Genomic DNA, 12,616 nt, shown 5'->3' on the forward strand with positions numbered 1-12,616 from the left:
CCATGTTGTAGGTTGGTGGGTGTTGATAAAAAAAATGCCGTATGACAAACACACTAAGGGATTAGTTTCTAGCTGCAGGACATATTCCTATTGAGTTTCCCTACCTCGGCCACCATGAAGGCAGCCAACTTCCGGTGAAAATGACTGAATGGGTTAAAAACTGGTGAAGAAATAGGAAGAGACAAAGTAGTGAATGGAATGGGTAGAGACAGGAGTGAGGGCCTTTAAACACATTCATTAATAATTTGGGGAAGGAAGTGAAAGGCAAGTTTGTGTATGATGCAATATTCTTCCAGTTACTAAACATCATGAAGAAATGAGAGGAACTCCAGTTGAATTGAAAACACAATGCAAGGGTGATTAGGGGAGGGGGATGCGACAGCCTTCTTGTCATAGTGAGTAAATCTTTTGAGTCTTTACAAAACCTTACTTCCCAAATATTTTACATTAAGGAAACATTGACTCTGCTAAGAATCTCTGCAAAGCAGACCAGTACTAGTAAGAGAATATTAATGTCCTTAAATGTTTATTCAGAATTAGAGTAATTTAGGAATGATTTCAGATGAAGAAAAAAATGGAGTTTCTGAGTTTTCGTGAAAGAGTATGATAATTCTGAAATCTGCAACAGAAAGTGTGGCTGGGAGGGAAAAAGGGTCATTTTATGCTTCATGTAAAATTGTTTTCAAACAATTTAGTGACAGAGTTATAGACTTGGGGTTAAACAAATGGAAAGAAAGAAAATTAGGAGAATGTGTACAGATATTATTTTAAAGAAAAGAAAAGCCTTTAAAAACTAGCTTTTAATTTCAAATTATAGGTTGTTAAGGTTTCCCATTCCTATTTTAACCATTTGGACAGGTGTGAAAATGAATAATAAATACAAATCAGAATTTCCCAAACAGGAAAATTTTAAGTCTGTAGAGTGGAGGGAGTATATGAGCTAACATGATTCAAATCATTCATTCAGCAGATACTTATTGGGAGAGTTAAAAAATGAATCCAGAAGAAGAGAGAAATGAGCACATAGGTAATATAACACCAGGTAGAAAGTAACCAATGCCACAAACAGGTACAGATCAGAACCTTCATCTGTGAGAGAAAAAGAGAGATGGATGGGGCAGCATTTGGTCAGGGAGGAAGAAGGGCCCTCCTAACAGAGTCAGGCTGGTGGGAAAAATGGCACAGTGGCTGGAGATAAGAGGAGTCAGGTAGGCTGGGTTCAGGACCAACCCTGAAAACTTGCCCAAGGAATTTGAACTTTACTCTCTCTCTTTTCTAGTACTCTTCATGACCTGTAGTGTAGCTTGCTGCAGCTGAAGGGATGAATGAAGCCATTGATGCTTTTTTGAGCAGACAAGTGACAAACTCCAATTTTGCTGTAGAAAGATTAAGTGGTATGTAGGAGGAAGGAGAGGGTTGGGAGACCTATTCTAAGACTTCCAGTCAAGAGCAGGAGGCGATGTTTACTGAGTTAATCCTACTACGTGCCCAGCATTCTACTAGATGCTTCACACGCACACTCTCAATAATGACTTACTCCTGAGAATAACCCTTTGTAGAAGGAAGAGTAAGTTTAACATTCACATTTTACTGTTAAAAAACAGGTTTGGAAAGATTAAGTAACATACCCAAATGTTGCACATGTTAAAGTGATAGAATTAGACTCCAATCCAAGTCTGTCGTACAAGCTCCTTCTTTTTGAAAACAAAACACACACAAAATAGTTTTAACATGCTAACACTACTCAAATGAGGATGGTTTAACAAGGACAATGACAGGGAATGGAAAGGTAGGAAGAGAAAGAAGAAATTTCATCAGAGTCAGAAGGATGTGGCAACTGAAAATTGTATTGGGGACAAGGGATTCAAAAAAAGTCAAAGTTTCTTACCCAGATAACAGAATATGGCTGTGAACTCAGATTCAGAAATGAAGATAGGGAATTCAGTTTCACATCTATTGTCTGAAATGACAGCAAAACATTCATAAAAGAGGAGGTAGGCTCACTTTCTCCAGTATGTGTAAGAATCACACAGAGGTCACTGGCGACACACACAGAATTCAAAGTGTCACTCCTTGGCCACAGACACATACAAGGCCATTCTTTCTGGCTGTCTAGCCTCTGCACAAGCAGCTCCTGCTCCTTGGTACCTTTCTGCCTCTCCACCTTTGTCTTCAGTTCATCCCTCAGCACGTTTCCCAGGAAGGCCTTCCCTGACCCCCCCAGTGTAATTATCTTAGCTCTTTTCTCCCAGTGCCTCTGCCCTTTTCTGTGTCTCCTCCCAGGCTGAGCTGCTGGAGAGCTGGGGCTGTGTTCACCTCGAGGCTGTGCAGTCTCTGAAGCTATCATTTGTTAAGTCTGACCCTAAAAAATATTTGTTGACAGTTTGATTCCTATTGCTGCCCTAGAAAAGAGCTACCCTGCCCTATTAAGTCACAGTTTCTTCCTTCTTAGGGCAGTGCAGTTAACCTCAAGACTAGGAAATCATCTTCCTCCTCACATACCAGGGTATTATTCATGCAGTTTACTCACTGCAAACAGTTCCCTTGCTAACAACTAGTCAAAGATTTACGAATTTCCTAGTGTCAATCAGCTTTTCAACACGCTCACTTACGGGCTGTGCGACGGGGGATGGGGGGGATGAGACCCAACCCTTCTTTGCTCTTCGTTTCCAAAATACCCAAGTGGTAGTAGAGGCTTCAAAATTTCTCTATGGGAGGGTTTCAGGCGCTGCACTCAGGTTGTGATTGGGGGTACGGACCATTTTCTTTTGAACCAGCTTTTGCAGAACAAGCAGTGTTCTTACTTAAAAGTAAGACTTTGTGTGTGTTTGGCGTCTGGCTTGAGGGTGGGAGCACGTGGATTTTACTGGGGGAGTCTCTAAGGCCCTTCGGCTCCTTTTAAATAAGGTGGTTGTGAAGTCTACGCAACTGTCAAATTCCATTCTATTTTCTTTCCACAGGGAGTTCCCTTGAGCGTTAGATGTGGAAATCCGCTGATGGGGCTGGGGGGGTGGGGGTGGGGTGGAAGCTAATTCCCAAGAGGATCTGGGGACTCTCGGGAGGGCCGGGGCTTTCTCAGTGGGGTTCTGAGGCTGCTCAGAGCCACGACTTGGAGCCACACTTGGCCAGAGCCAGTGCTTTTAAGAGACCATCAGGAGGAAAGGCCCGAGGTGGGCTCGCGCCCGGCTGCCCGGGTTCGGCGGAGCGGGGGCGGTGACTGTGGGGCTCCGGGTGGGGCGGGGGCGGGGCGGGGCGAGCCCGGCCGAGGCCTGGGGGCGGGGCCGTGGGCGGGGCCAGGCGCTCGGCTCGCCCTCGCGGAGGCCGCGGCCGGGCTCCGCCTCGCCCGGCTACGCAGGCGGCGGGGCTGCGGCACAGGCCGGGCGGCACCATGGCGGCGGCGGCGCCTGATGCTGCTGCGGCTTCTTCCGAGGCGGCGACTGCGACGGCAGAGCCGGAGGCCGGGGACGAGGACAGTCGCGAGGTCCGAGTGCTGCAGAGCCTGCGGGGCAAGATCTGTAAGCGGGGGCCGGGGTGAGGGAACCCGCTCGGCGGCGGCGGCGGCGGCGGGTCTGAGGGGGCGGCGGGCGCGCGGGGGTGGCGCGGCCGAGCCGCGCTGGGACCACGGGGCCGAGAGGGGCCTGGCCGGGGGCCGGGCGCGGCGCGCGGGGAGGGCCGGCAGGAGGAGGCCGGGAGGGGGGTGTGTAGGGGGAGGTGTCGCCCGGCCGGGGCGGCGTGGGCCGGGGCTGCCCCCGTCCGGAGGGAGTGGAGAGCTGGGAATCTGCCGGGAGGAGGGGGGGCGCCGGTAGCACTGCGCGGGCGCGGGGGGCTCGGCTTTGGGGCGCGGCCTGGACGCGGGGACGCCTCGGCCCCGGGGTGCGGCCGGGGGCGCGGGCCGGGGGCGTGAGGCGCTTCCGGCCGCCTTCCGACGCAGGCCTCCGGGCGGCTGCGGGCGTCGGGAGCGGCCCCGCGGTGGGAGCCGGGCGGTAATTACCGGGAGGCGCGGCCGGAGCAGGGGGAGGAGGAGGGCGGGGAAGTGGGGCTGGCCCGAGGGGAGGGGGCTGCCTGTTTTCTGGGTTCACGAGCCGGGGCGAGGTTCGAAAAGGCGCCCAGGGCTGGAGGAAACGGGCCGCCCCGGGACTTGAGTGGCCGCCGCACGGGTGCTCGAGAGTGAGCGCGCCGGGAGGGGCTGAGGCCGGACACCTGTACTCGCCCCACCTCGCTGCGGCGGGGACTTGAATCGAGAGACAGCGTGACTGACAGGGACTTCAGGCAGGATGTAGTGGCTTCCTGTGAGCAGGTCTCAAAACACAGTCATCCAGCCCGCACTTAACCCACTTAATTCCTTTCTTTCTCATGCATTTAATTGTTGCTTTTCTGAGTGAGCCATCTACTTGCCTTCACATTTTTGCTCGGAGGCCCTGAGCATTACTATAGACAGCCCGTTTGAATTCAGTCGTTTGGACATTTATTTTTTAAAAGATGACCCTTTGACGTCCGATTGCCAATTTTTTTACGGTAGTTAATTCAGAGGAAACGCCTTATTTTTGGGGGGGGGGGGCTGTTTGTGTGATATATCAGTACAGCTCATTTTTGCCTTGGTTGAAAATTAGCTGTGCTTTCTTGATTCAGTATCCTCAGATTGGAAATATGCTTTATGTTTCATGTAAATAACCCTTAGTCGTGAGGAGTACTTTTTACTTTGTATGAAGATAATCGAATTGCATTAAAATGGTTAACAATGCTCTTTCTTGCACAGGATGTAAAATTTTCCTCTTCCTGAATAGTGATATTATTAATTGAGCTTGGAGTTCCCCACTTTCCTCTTTTCAAGTTGGTCCCCCTTTCAAGTATTTGGGATTTTATTAAACCTCAGAAACAGGCATGTTAAATTCTCTCACCTTTTTATTTCCAGAAGTAGTCCTGAGGTCCTTAAGAGAGTACAGTTCTTAAAACCTGGAAAAATGACATCAGGGAAGGAAATCTTGTCTATATCTAAGTTCCCAGCAGAACGTTCTAGGGTATAAAATCTTTTCAGTGTTCAAATTAAGTCTTATGCTTAATATTTGCACATATCTAATTTAATATTTGGGAAAACTATAAATGAATGGGCCAGAGCACCTCTCTTGATCTAATTTTTCAAATTTTCACTACTTTATATTTTAGTATCACTTGATGCTAGGCAATGTCTATTGGAGCCTCGCTGATTTACATAGCTGCAGGTTATATCTTGGAAGTACATATACACATACCTTGGAATTGAGAGTTAGGGCTGGGCTGTTTCCAGAAGGAATTAGCTGCCCTGCACTTTCACCTGCTCCATGGCAAAGATAGCACAGTAAGTGATATCACTGTGAGTGAAACTTGGGCCTACAAATAAAAAAAATACAACTTGGTTTCTATGGGAGAGCAACCCCACTACCCAGACTTGGAGATTGAACATCTAGTTGCTGGGAATGATATTACCTCTTTAATCATAGTCGAAGTATTACATCTGTTATCTCAGTCAGTTTCTTGCTTTTTTAGTTACTCGGCTTACAGCTCAGGTCATGGAACGTCTGTTTCATAGAAAAAATGTATTAGGAGACTTGTATGTGAAGCTTCTCCCCATCTCCCTTTCCATTTCTTTGCCCTCCTTATAGCTGGTGTAGTCTAGAGTTGGTTGACCTTCAGAACCCTGTGAAGTGATGCTGTTTTCTGTTTCCCTGAAACTGACATGTGGGTTTTGCAGGTTGGAGGCTGGGCGGCTGGAAGAGTCATAATTAGCAGGTGCTAAAGTCACAGAAATGGGATGATAATGGTTCTGACAATGCAGATATTAAGTAGCTTGGGGGTGGGGGTAACCATGTCAGCTTTCCTTTTCACCATGCTGGAAGACCTCGGAGGAAAGCCAGATGTACCCACTAGCCTGGAGATGTGCTGGCAGATTCCAAACTGCTGATGGAGAGCCACTGACTTGGAGAATTAGATTCATAGGTCTGAAAGTGAGCCTGAAAGGAAATGTCCTGTTTCCTGGACTTGGGTAGGACCCTTCAATTTTAAGTTACTCCAGCAGAAAGTGAGGAGGGATGGATTTATATATCTCTAAAGTTCTAGAATAGTAGCCCACAACCTTCTTTAGGCATTTCATCCCAGTAGTTATTAATTTTTCCATATATCCCACATAACTTTCCTGTGTATTTCCCATATACTTTACAAGGTGAAATGACATTTTGTAGCCACTTTCAAACAATTAAGTGACATTAGTAAATACAGGGTTGCTACAGTGTTTGACTTTACATGCTGATCCCCAGTTCCCTGAGGTCTTACTGGTGCAGTAGGAAACCATGGCAGCTCCAAATATTAATATTCAAGAGCCAGGTTTGGTTGTTGGATGTCCTATGAACCTTTGATCAAAGAAAGTTAAGTTGTACTCCAGACTCCATCCTTTAGTCTGAAATCCTGTGCAGTGAGTGGCCCGAATGCTAGTCCTCTTGAAGTACTTTGGCATGGGCCCCATCCCCCTAAAAAACCCATACACAAATAAAAGATGGGGGTTGGGGCTTTCTCCTTTACACTTTCAGGCTTCATGCTGTTATTTTGTGATGTCCTCCCTTTTGGTTACTGCTTTTTGTTTGCTCTCATCCAGTAAAATCATGGAAAAATGTTGCTCAGAGAGCCCATACCACCTTATGCATGGGTTTACCTGCTCAAGGGAGACCAGATTGATAAGGGAGGGTTTGTATGAATATTGAGGTGTGTGATACGAGATCCGTGGGACCATGGTGTGTCCCAGAACTCATGTGATCTCCCTGATACCTTCAGATGAAGAATGACCTAGGGCTGTTGGGCAAAGTAGAATCTGTGGGGTATGGTTAAGTGCTTGAGTTTAGAGGCTTGGTCAGGTTAGTCATCTGCGTTTGATCCTTCACTTAATTTCTGACTTTTGCTAACCTCTGTGTGTCTCTCGTGTGTAAAGTGGGGTAGTTAAAACACCTCTATCTCACAGGATTGATTTGATTAAATAACTCCCGTTCTCTGATCATTCTCTTCCTCCCCCCAGGAACTGAATCAGACATGGACCATCTCTTAGGAAGGAATAAAGTAGTAGATAAAAACTTAATGTTTATTTTATGTTCTGGTCCAACATGTGCTGGCATTGCCTGGTGTACAAAGCTGATAAAAATCAGGAGACCTGAATTCTGTTTCATACATTGTTAATTACTATTCGTGTGACTTCAGGCCGCTCACTTACCTCTGAGTTTATCTTCCTCATCTTTAAAATGGGAATAATGTTTCATCACTAGCCATTTTGTAGATGTTGTTCCCTCTGCTTAGGAGTGTCTTCTCCTCTCCTCCATCCCGTATTTATGCCAGGGAACTCCTACTGATCCTTCAAAAGCCTGCTGCGTGTGATCTCCTGACGAAAGCCTTTTTTGGGGGCACTGCTACCCTCATTCCTGGAGAGAGTGTGTTAGGCCTTTGTACTGCTGGGGAATCACAAGTTGTTGATTTCCTTATTATAGCACATTTTATAGAAATCATTTATTTCCCCCATTAGGCTATGAGTTCTTCCAAGGTAGAATTCATTCTTGTTCTCTCTCTCTTTTTTTTGTTTTTAACTGTCCAGGTGTCAGCACAATGCCTGGAACAAAATAGGCCTTTAGAAAATGCCTTACCTCTCACTGTCATCCCGAGGAGGATTTGAGGTACATACTAGATATGAAAGTGTTCTGTAAAATTTGCAGCTAAACAAACTAGAAGATGATAGTATTATTAAAAGAAAACTACATGGGTCTGTAGAAGGAAGTTCATCCCTTTCAAAATCACAGTGCCAGCTGAGCTTGGGTTTGAACTGATGCCAAAGTTGCCTCATTAGGAAAAGGATTAAATTGATCTAAATGCTCTGATTGCTTATTATTAGGGGATTGAATATTGTTACCTGACTGTATTCCATGAATACTGTTACTAATTGGTCCTGAGCCTGAAAAAGAAAAATCTCATAATCCCACCTTACACATTAAATGTTTTTATTTGTCATGGGAGGTTTGAATTTTTTGGTAATAAAATATAAGTCAAAACATTTTATTGACCACGAAATAGATTGAGAGGGAGAGATTAAAAGTTTATTCATACTGAGAATTCATCATTATCAGATATTTGAAATGAGATGAGTTATTTAATAAATTAATAGAAAGAAAGTAAAAAAGGGTTTGTTCATGCTAAGAACTCATTATTGTCAGAAATTTGAAATGAGATGATGAGTTATTTAGGATGGAGGAAGAATCCATCTTTCAGATGGATAGAAATGAGAGCAAAGGGTTCTTTGTAAAAGTTCATAGAGCAATCTGGTAATCATTTGCTCAGAGGAAGACAGGAGGTAAACCTCAATGAGTTCATAGAAATTTTCTTTTTTAACTTAGAACTCTTTGAATAGGCTCTTAAGAGACTGTGGAGCTAATATAGCTGAAATGAAACTATTGTTTTATCCTTTAATCATAGATGCTAATCCTATTTCTTGTTAATGTGCTTTGTGAAATTATTTGACAATAATAGCAGATTATGTTTTATCTACTAATGAAATCCTGTGCTCTTTTGAGAGCTGCTAACAGTTTTGTTGTGTAATCAACTAATGTAAATTAAGAAATTTTTTATGTGTATTAAGAAATTTCTATGATATATCTTCAGTTTTGTATGTCATTATTGCCACCAAAAATCTCTAGCTAAAATAATATACTTTATAAGGTTTTACGAGTACACGTGCAAACGTGAGTGAGCAGTACTTGACAAATTTGTCACTGTGAGCTTAGTTCTAAGAATGTCATTAATGACAGAATGACTTTGGGCAAATTCTTTAACTTTGCTGAGCTTCTGTTATTTTACTTGTAAAATGAGAGGTTTGGATGTGGTGTTAAACATCTCTTCCAGCACTGAGTCTTTGATTGTTGCCTTTTAACTTGGACTATTTACTTTAAGACAGTGCATCAGATCCTTTTATTTTAACGCTTAAATATATTTGGTGTACTTACTGTGTTTACTCTGCACTATTTAAAAAATATTTATCTAAGATTTATTATATAAGGTTGTTTGAATCCTAACATTTTTTTTTCCTGTGACTGTTACTTTATTCAGCAGTACACAGTGCACATCTGAGTGTCTGTTAGGGCACTGGCCTACTGGACTGTGAAATGGGCCTCAGCAGTGAATATGATGAGAAAAAGTTCTTACTAGTTTACTCTTTAGACACGTGTATTAGAGAACTATAGAAGTGTAGAGCTGGAAGGTAGAGAACATATCTTGTGCACTCCCCTCATTTTACAGATGAAGAAGTTGGCACAGAGACTCCAGTGTCACACAGTTAATGGCCTGTTGGGCAGTAGTCCATCACTACCAAAAATTTTGCTTAAAATGCTATATAGGATGAACTCATTAGTATGAATGTTGCAAATGTACTGTGTTTACTATATGAAGATTAGATTGCCTATCTAATGATATATCTAGAAGTAGTAATAGATTTTCATTGTGCCATCTACACAGTCTCATCTGTTCCTTTTTAAGAGCTTTGTGGGGCTTCCTAGGTGGCGCAGTGGTTGAGAATCCGCCTGCCAATGCAGGGGACACGGGTTCAAACCCTGCTCCAGGAAGATCCCACACGCCGCAGAGCAACTAAGCTTGTGTGTCCCCCCCAAAAAAAAAGGCTTTGTGAAGCGATTAGGGTTCATGGTGAACCTGTGGTTGTAATGTAGGTGGAGATTGAGCCTGAACGTTTACCTATTTCTGTCATGCTCTAACTCAGCTATTTTCAGACCTGACTGCCCATCAGTGTTACCTGTGAACTTAAATTATTCTGATGCCCAGGCTCTACTCCAGACTTACTAAATCAGAATTTCTGGGTTGGTAACTGGACATCTGTAGGTTTGAAACATTCCACAGGGGTTGATAATGGGCAGGTAGGATGGTGAACCTCTGCTTTTGCCCGTTGAACAGACTAACCACCAGCTACGTGAATGGTAGCAACCTGCTGTGCGTAGCCATTTAAAGATACCAGTAGGAAGTTTGGTATAATCACAAGGAGGTTTTCATTTGATTATTTTTAAAGGTTTATTTGTTTATTTGATTAGATAGTACAATTACTTGGTACAAAATTCAAAATGTGCATAAGGGTATACATTAAAAAGTTAGTTTTTCTCACTTCTTTTATCCCCTAGCCATTCCCTCTACAGAAGCAAGCATTACCAGTTTCTTGTATATCCATACAGAGATTATTTAAGCATTTACACGTAAACGTATGAGTATTCTCTCTCTCCAGTATACATATCACAACAAATCATACACATTGTTTGCATCTTGCTTTTTTACACTTAATAGTAGCTTGAAGATTTTTCATAAATAAATGTATGTGTATATATATATGAATACATGTGTGTGTGTGTGTGTGTGTGTGTATAGAGAGGGAGGGAGGGAAGGAGGTGAGGGTAACTGCCTCAGTTTTTTTAACAGCTGCATAAACTTCATCATTTGGATATACTACAGGTCATTTAGCCAATGCCCTATTGATGGACATTTAGATTGTTTCCAATCTTTGTTATTACAAACATTAGTGCAATAAATAATTTTGTAGTATGTATTTTTAACATGAATGCATATGTCTTTAGGATAAATTCCTAGATGTTAAATTGATGAGTTGAAGGGTATGTGCATTTTTATTTTGGAAAGACAGTGCCAAGTTGCTTTTCATAGAAACTATAACAATTTATGCTCCCATAGCAATGTACGAATGCCAGTTTCTTTACACCCACATACTGTGTATTTTAAAACTTCTTGATCTTTACTGGTCTGTAAGATGAAGAGGAACACCTAATTTTTAATTTTAATTTGCTCTTCTAGATGAGGTCGAGGATCTCTTCATATTTTTAAGAGCCATTTTTATTTCCATTTTTTGGTGTTTATTTGGTTTCCTTTTTTTTCCTGGTGGACTATCAGTGTCCTTACTGATTTGTGGAAATGCTTTATGCAGTAAGGAAGCTAGCTATTTTTTTAGTGGAAAGATTTTAGTGGAAAGATTTTTTTTTTTTAATTTAAAAGAAAATTTAGATGCTTTGGCTGATGTCTGCGTTTATTCTTGAGAAGTTGGTTGTGAGGGCTGTCTTTTGTTGGTTTCATCTACTTATATAGTTTCTGATATTAGAATAGAAATGGAAAAAGAACTGTTTGAAGAAAAGTAAGTGAAGACTTATTATAAACAGGAGCTAAAAGATAAACAGTAGATTGGGAGAAGATATTTGCAGCAAATCCTACAGACAAAAAGAAAACACTTATATAACACTTCTACTGTGCCAGGCATTGTTTTAAAGCATTTTAGGTATGTTAACTAACTTAATCCTCATGGTGACTCTATAAGTACAATTATTATCCACATTTTTACAGATGAGGAAACTGAGGCACAGAATAGCTAAACTACGTATCTTGCCAAGATCAGACAGCTAGTGAGCTGTGGGCAGACTGGCTCTGTTACTCTTAATCTACTACCTATATTCCCTATTTGTTAGTGTCCAGAATATAAAAAAAGTTCATCCAAATTTTAAAAAGGAAGAGGCCATTAGAAAAATAAAAGATATGAATAGGCGTTCCACAGGAAAAATACACAAGGCCAGAAAACGTAAGAAAATACCAGAAAAGTTTAACAAAAATTAATCAAGGAAATACAAATTTTAAAAACTCATCAGTTTGTGAAAAAAGAAAAGCTCATTAATTTCAGTATTTGGTGAGGGTTTAGGGAAAGGGATACTTTCTTCACTGGTGCTTGGGTTTAAACTGGAAAGCAATGTTGGAGAGCATTTTGGCAATATCTGTTAAAAATTTAAATGTATATACCCTGTGCATTTCTACTTCTACATATCTGCCCTACAAAAACACTTACACATTTGCAGAAGAGGCATATACACAAGATGTTTAATGTTGCCTTGTTGGTAAAACAAAACAGAGGCAACTTAAGTGTCCATCACCAGGAAAAATGGCTAAATAGTATGTTCATATACATATTTTATCACAGCTGAAAAGAATGAGATGTATCTGTAGCATGAAAGGAAATAACTTCAAGAGGTATTGTTGAGTAAAAAGGAAGCTAGTTGTTAGGGTGATATGTAGAGATATCTTGTCTTCTCTATATGTATGTGGAAAAATGGACACAAAGATGTTTGAAAAGATGAACAAACATTGGTTATGTCAGTGGTGGACAAAGGGAATTGGCCTTATAATGGTTTACTTTTCTAGAGAGTGTATTTATGTATGAGCTATGTTATTGAAAAATGACTGTTTGTAGAATATATTAATCTTATGCTGTGAGCGCCTCTCTTTCTCTAACTGTTGAAAACTATCCTAGCTGCAAAAATAAGGGTGACCAAACATTAGGTTAGGTAACATTTTGAGTGCACATAGAAATAAAGTCAATTTTTCTGTCAATTTTTTGGGTAACTTTTAATCTTGATATAACTTCACACACACAAAACTGTAAGGATAATATAGTGAATTCCCATATGCTATGTATGTTTTCACCAATTGTTTGTATTCAGAAAGCTGACTTTTTAAAAATTCAGTGTTTCAAAGGAATATAGTAGAAAGAATAATTTTGATCCCTTAA

At 42.0% G+C, this 12,616-nt stretch overlaps 1 protein-coding gene across 3 annotated transcripts in view; it reads left to right on the forward strand.

Annotated features, from left to right (window-relative positions):
* The first annotated feature begins 3,368 nt into the window (after positions 1–3,368).
* The window catches only part of RASA2 (RAS p21 protein activator 2), a 126,570-nt gene continuing 117,322 nt past the window's right edge, over positions 3,369–12,616 (forward strand). For 2 of the 3 annotated variants that reach the window (XM_057738761.1, XM_057738762.1), the window contains exon 1: positions 3,369–3,515. In XM_057738761.1, coding sequence (XP_057594744.1) covers positions 3,389–3,515 — 127 coding nt within the window. In that variant the 5' untranslated portion in view covers positions 3,369–3,388. Of the gene's footprint in view, positions 3,516–7,606; positions 7,686–12,616 lie in introns of all 3 variants that reach the window. The other variant, XM_057738763.1, reaches the window with a different exon arrangement.

This window comes from Hippopotamus amphibius, chromosome 6 (genome assembly GCF_030028045.1).
Source record: "Hippopotamus amphibius kiboko isolate mHipAmp2 chromosome 6, mHipAmp2.hap2, whole genome shotgun sequence".
NCBI lineage: Eukaryota > Metazoa > Chordata > Mammalia > Artiodactyla > Hippopotamidae > Hippopotamus > Hippopotamus amphibius.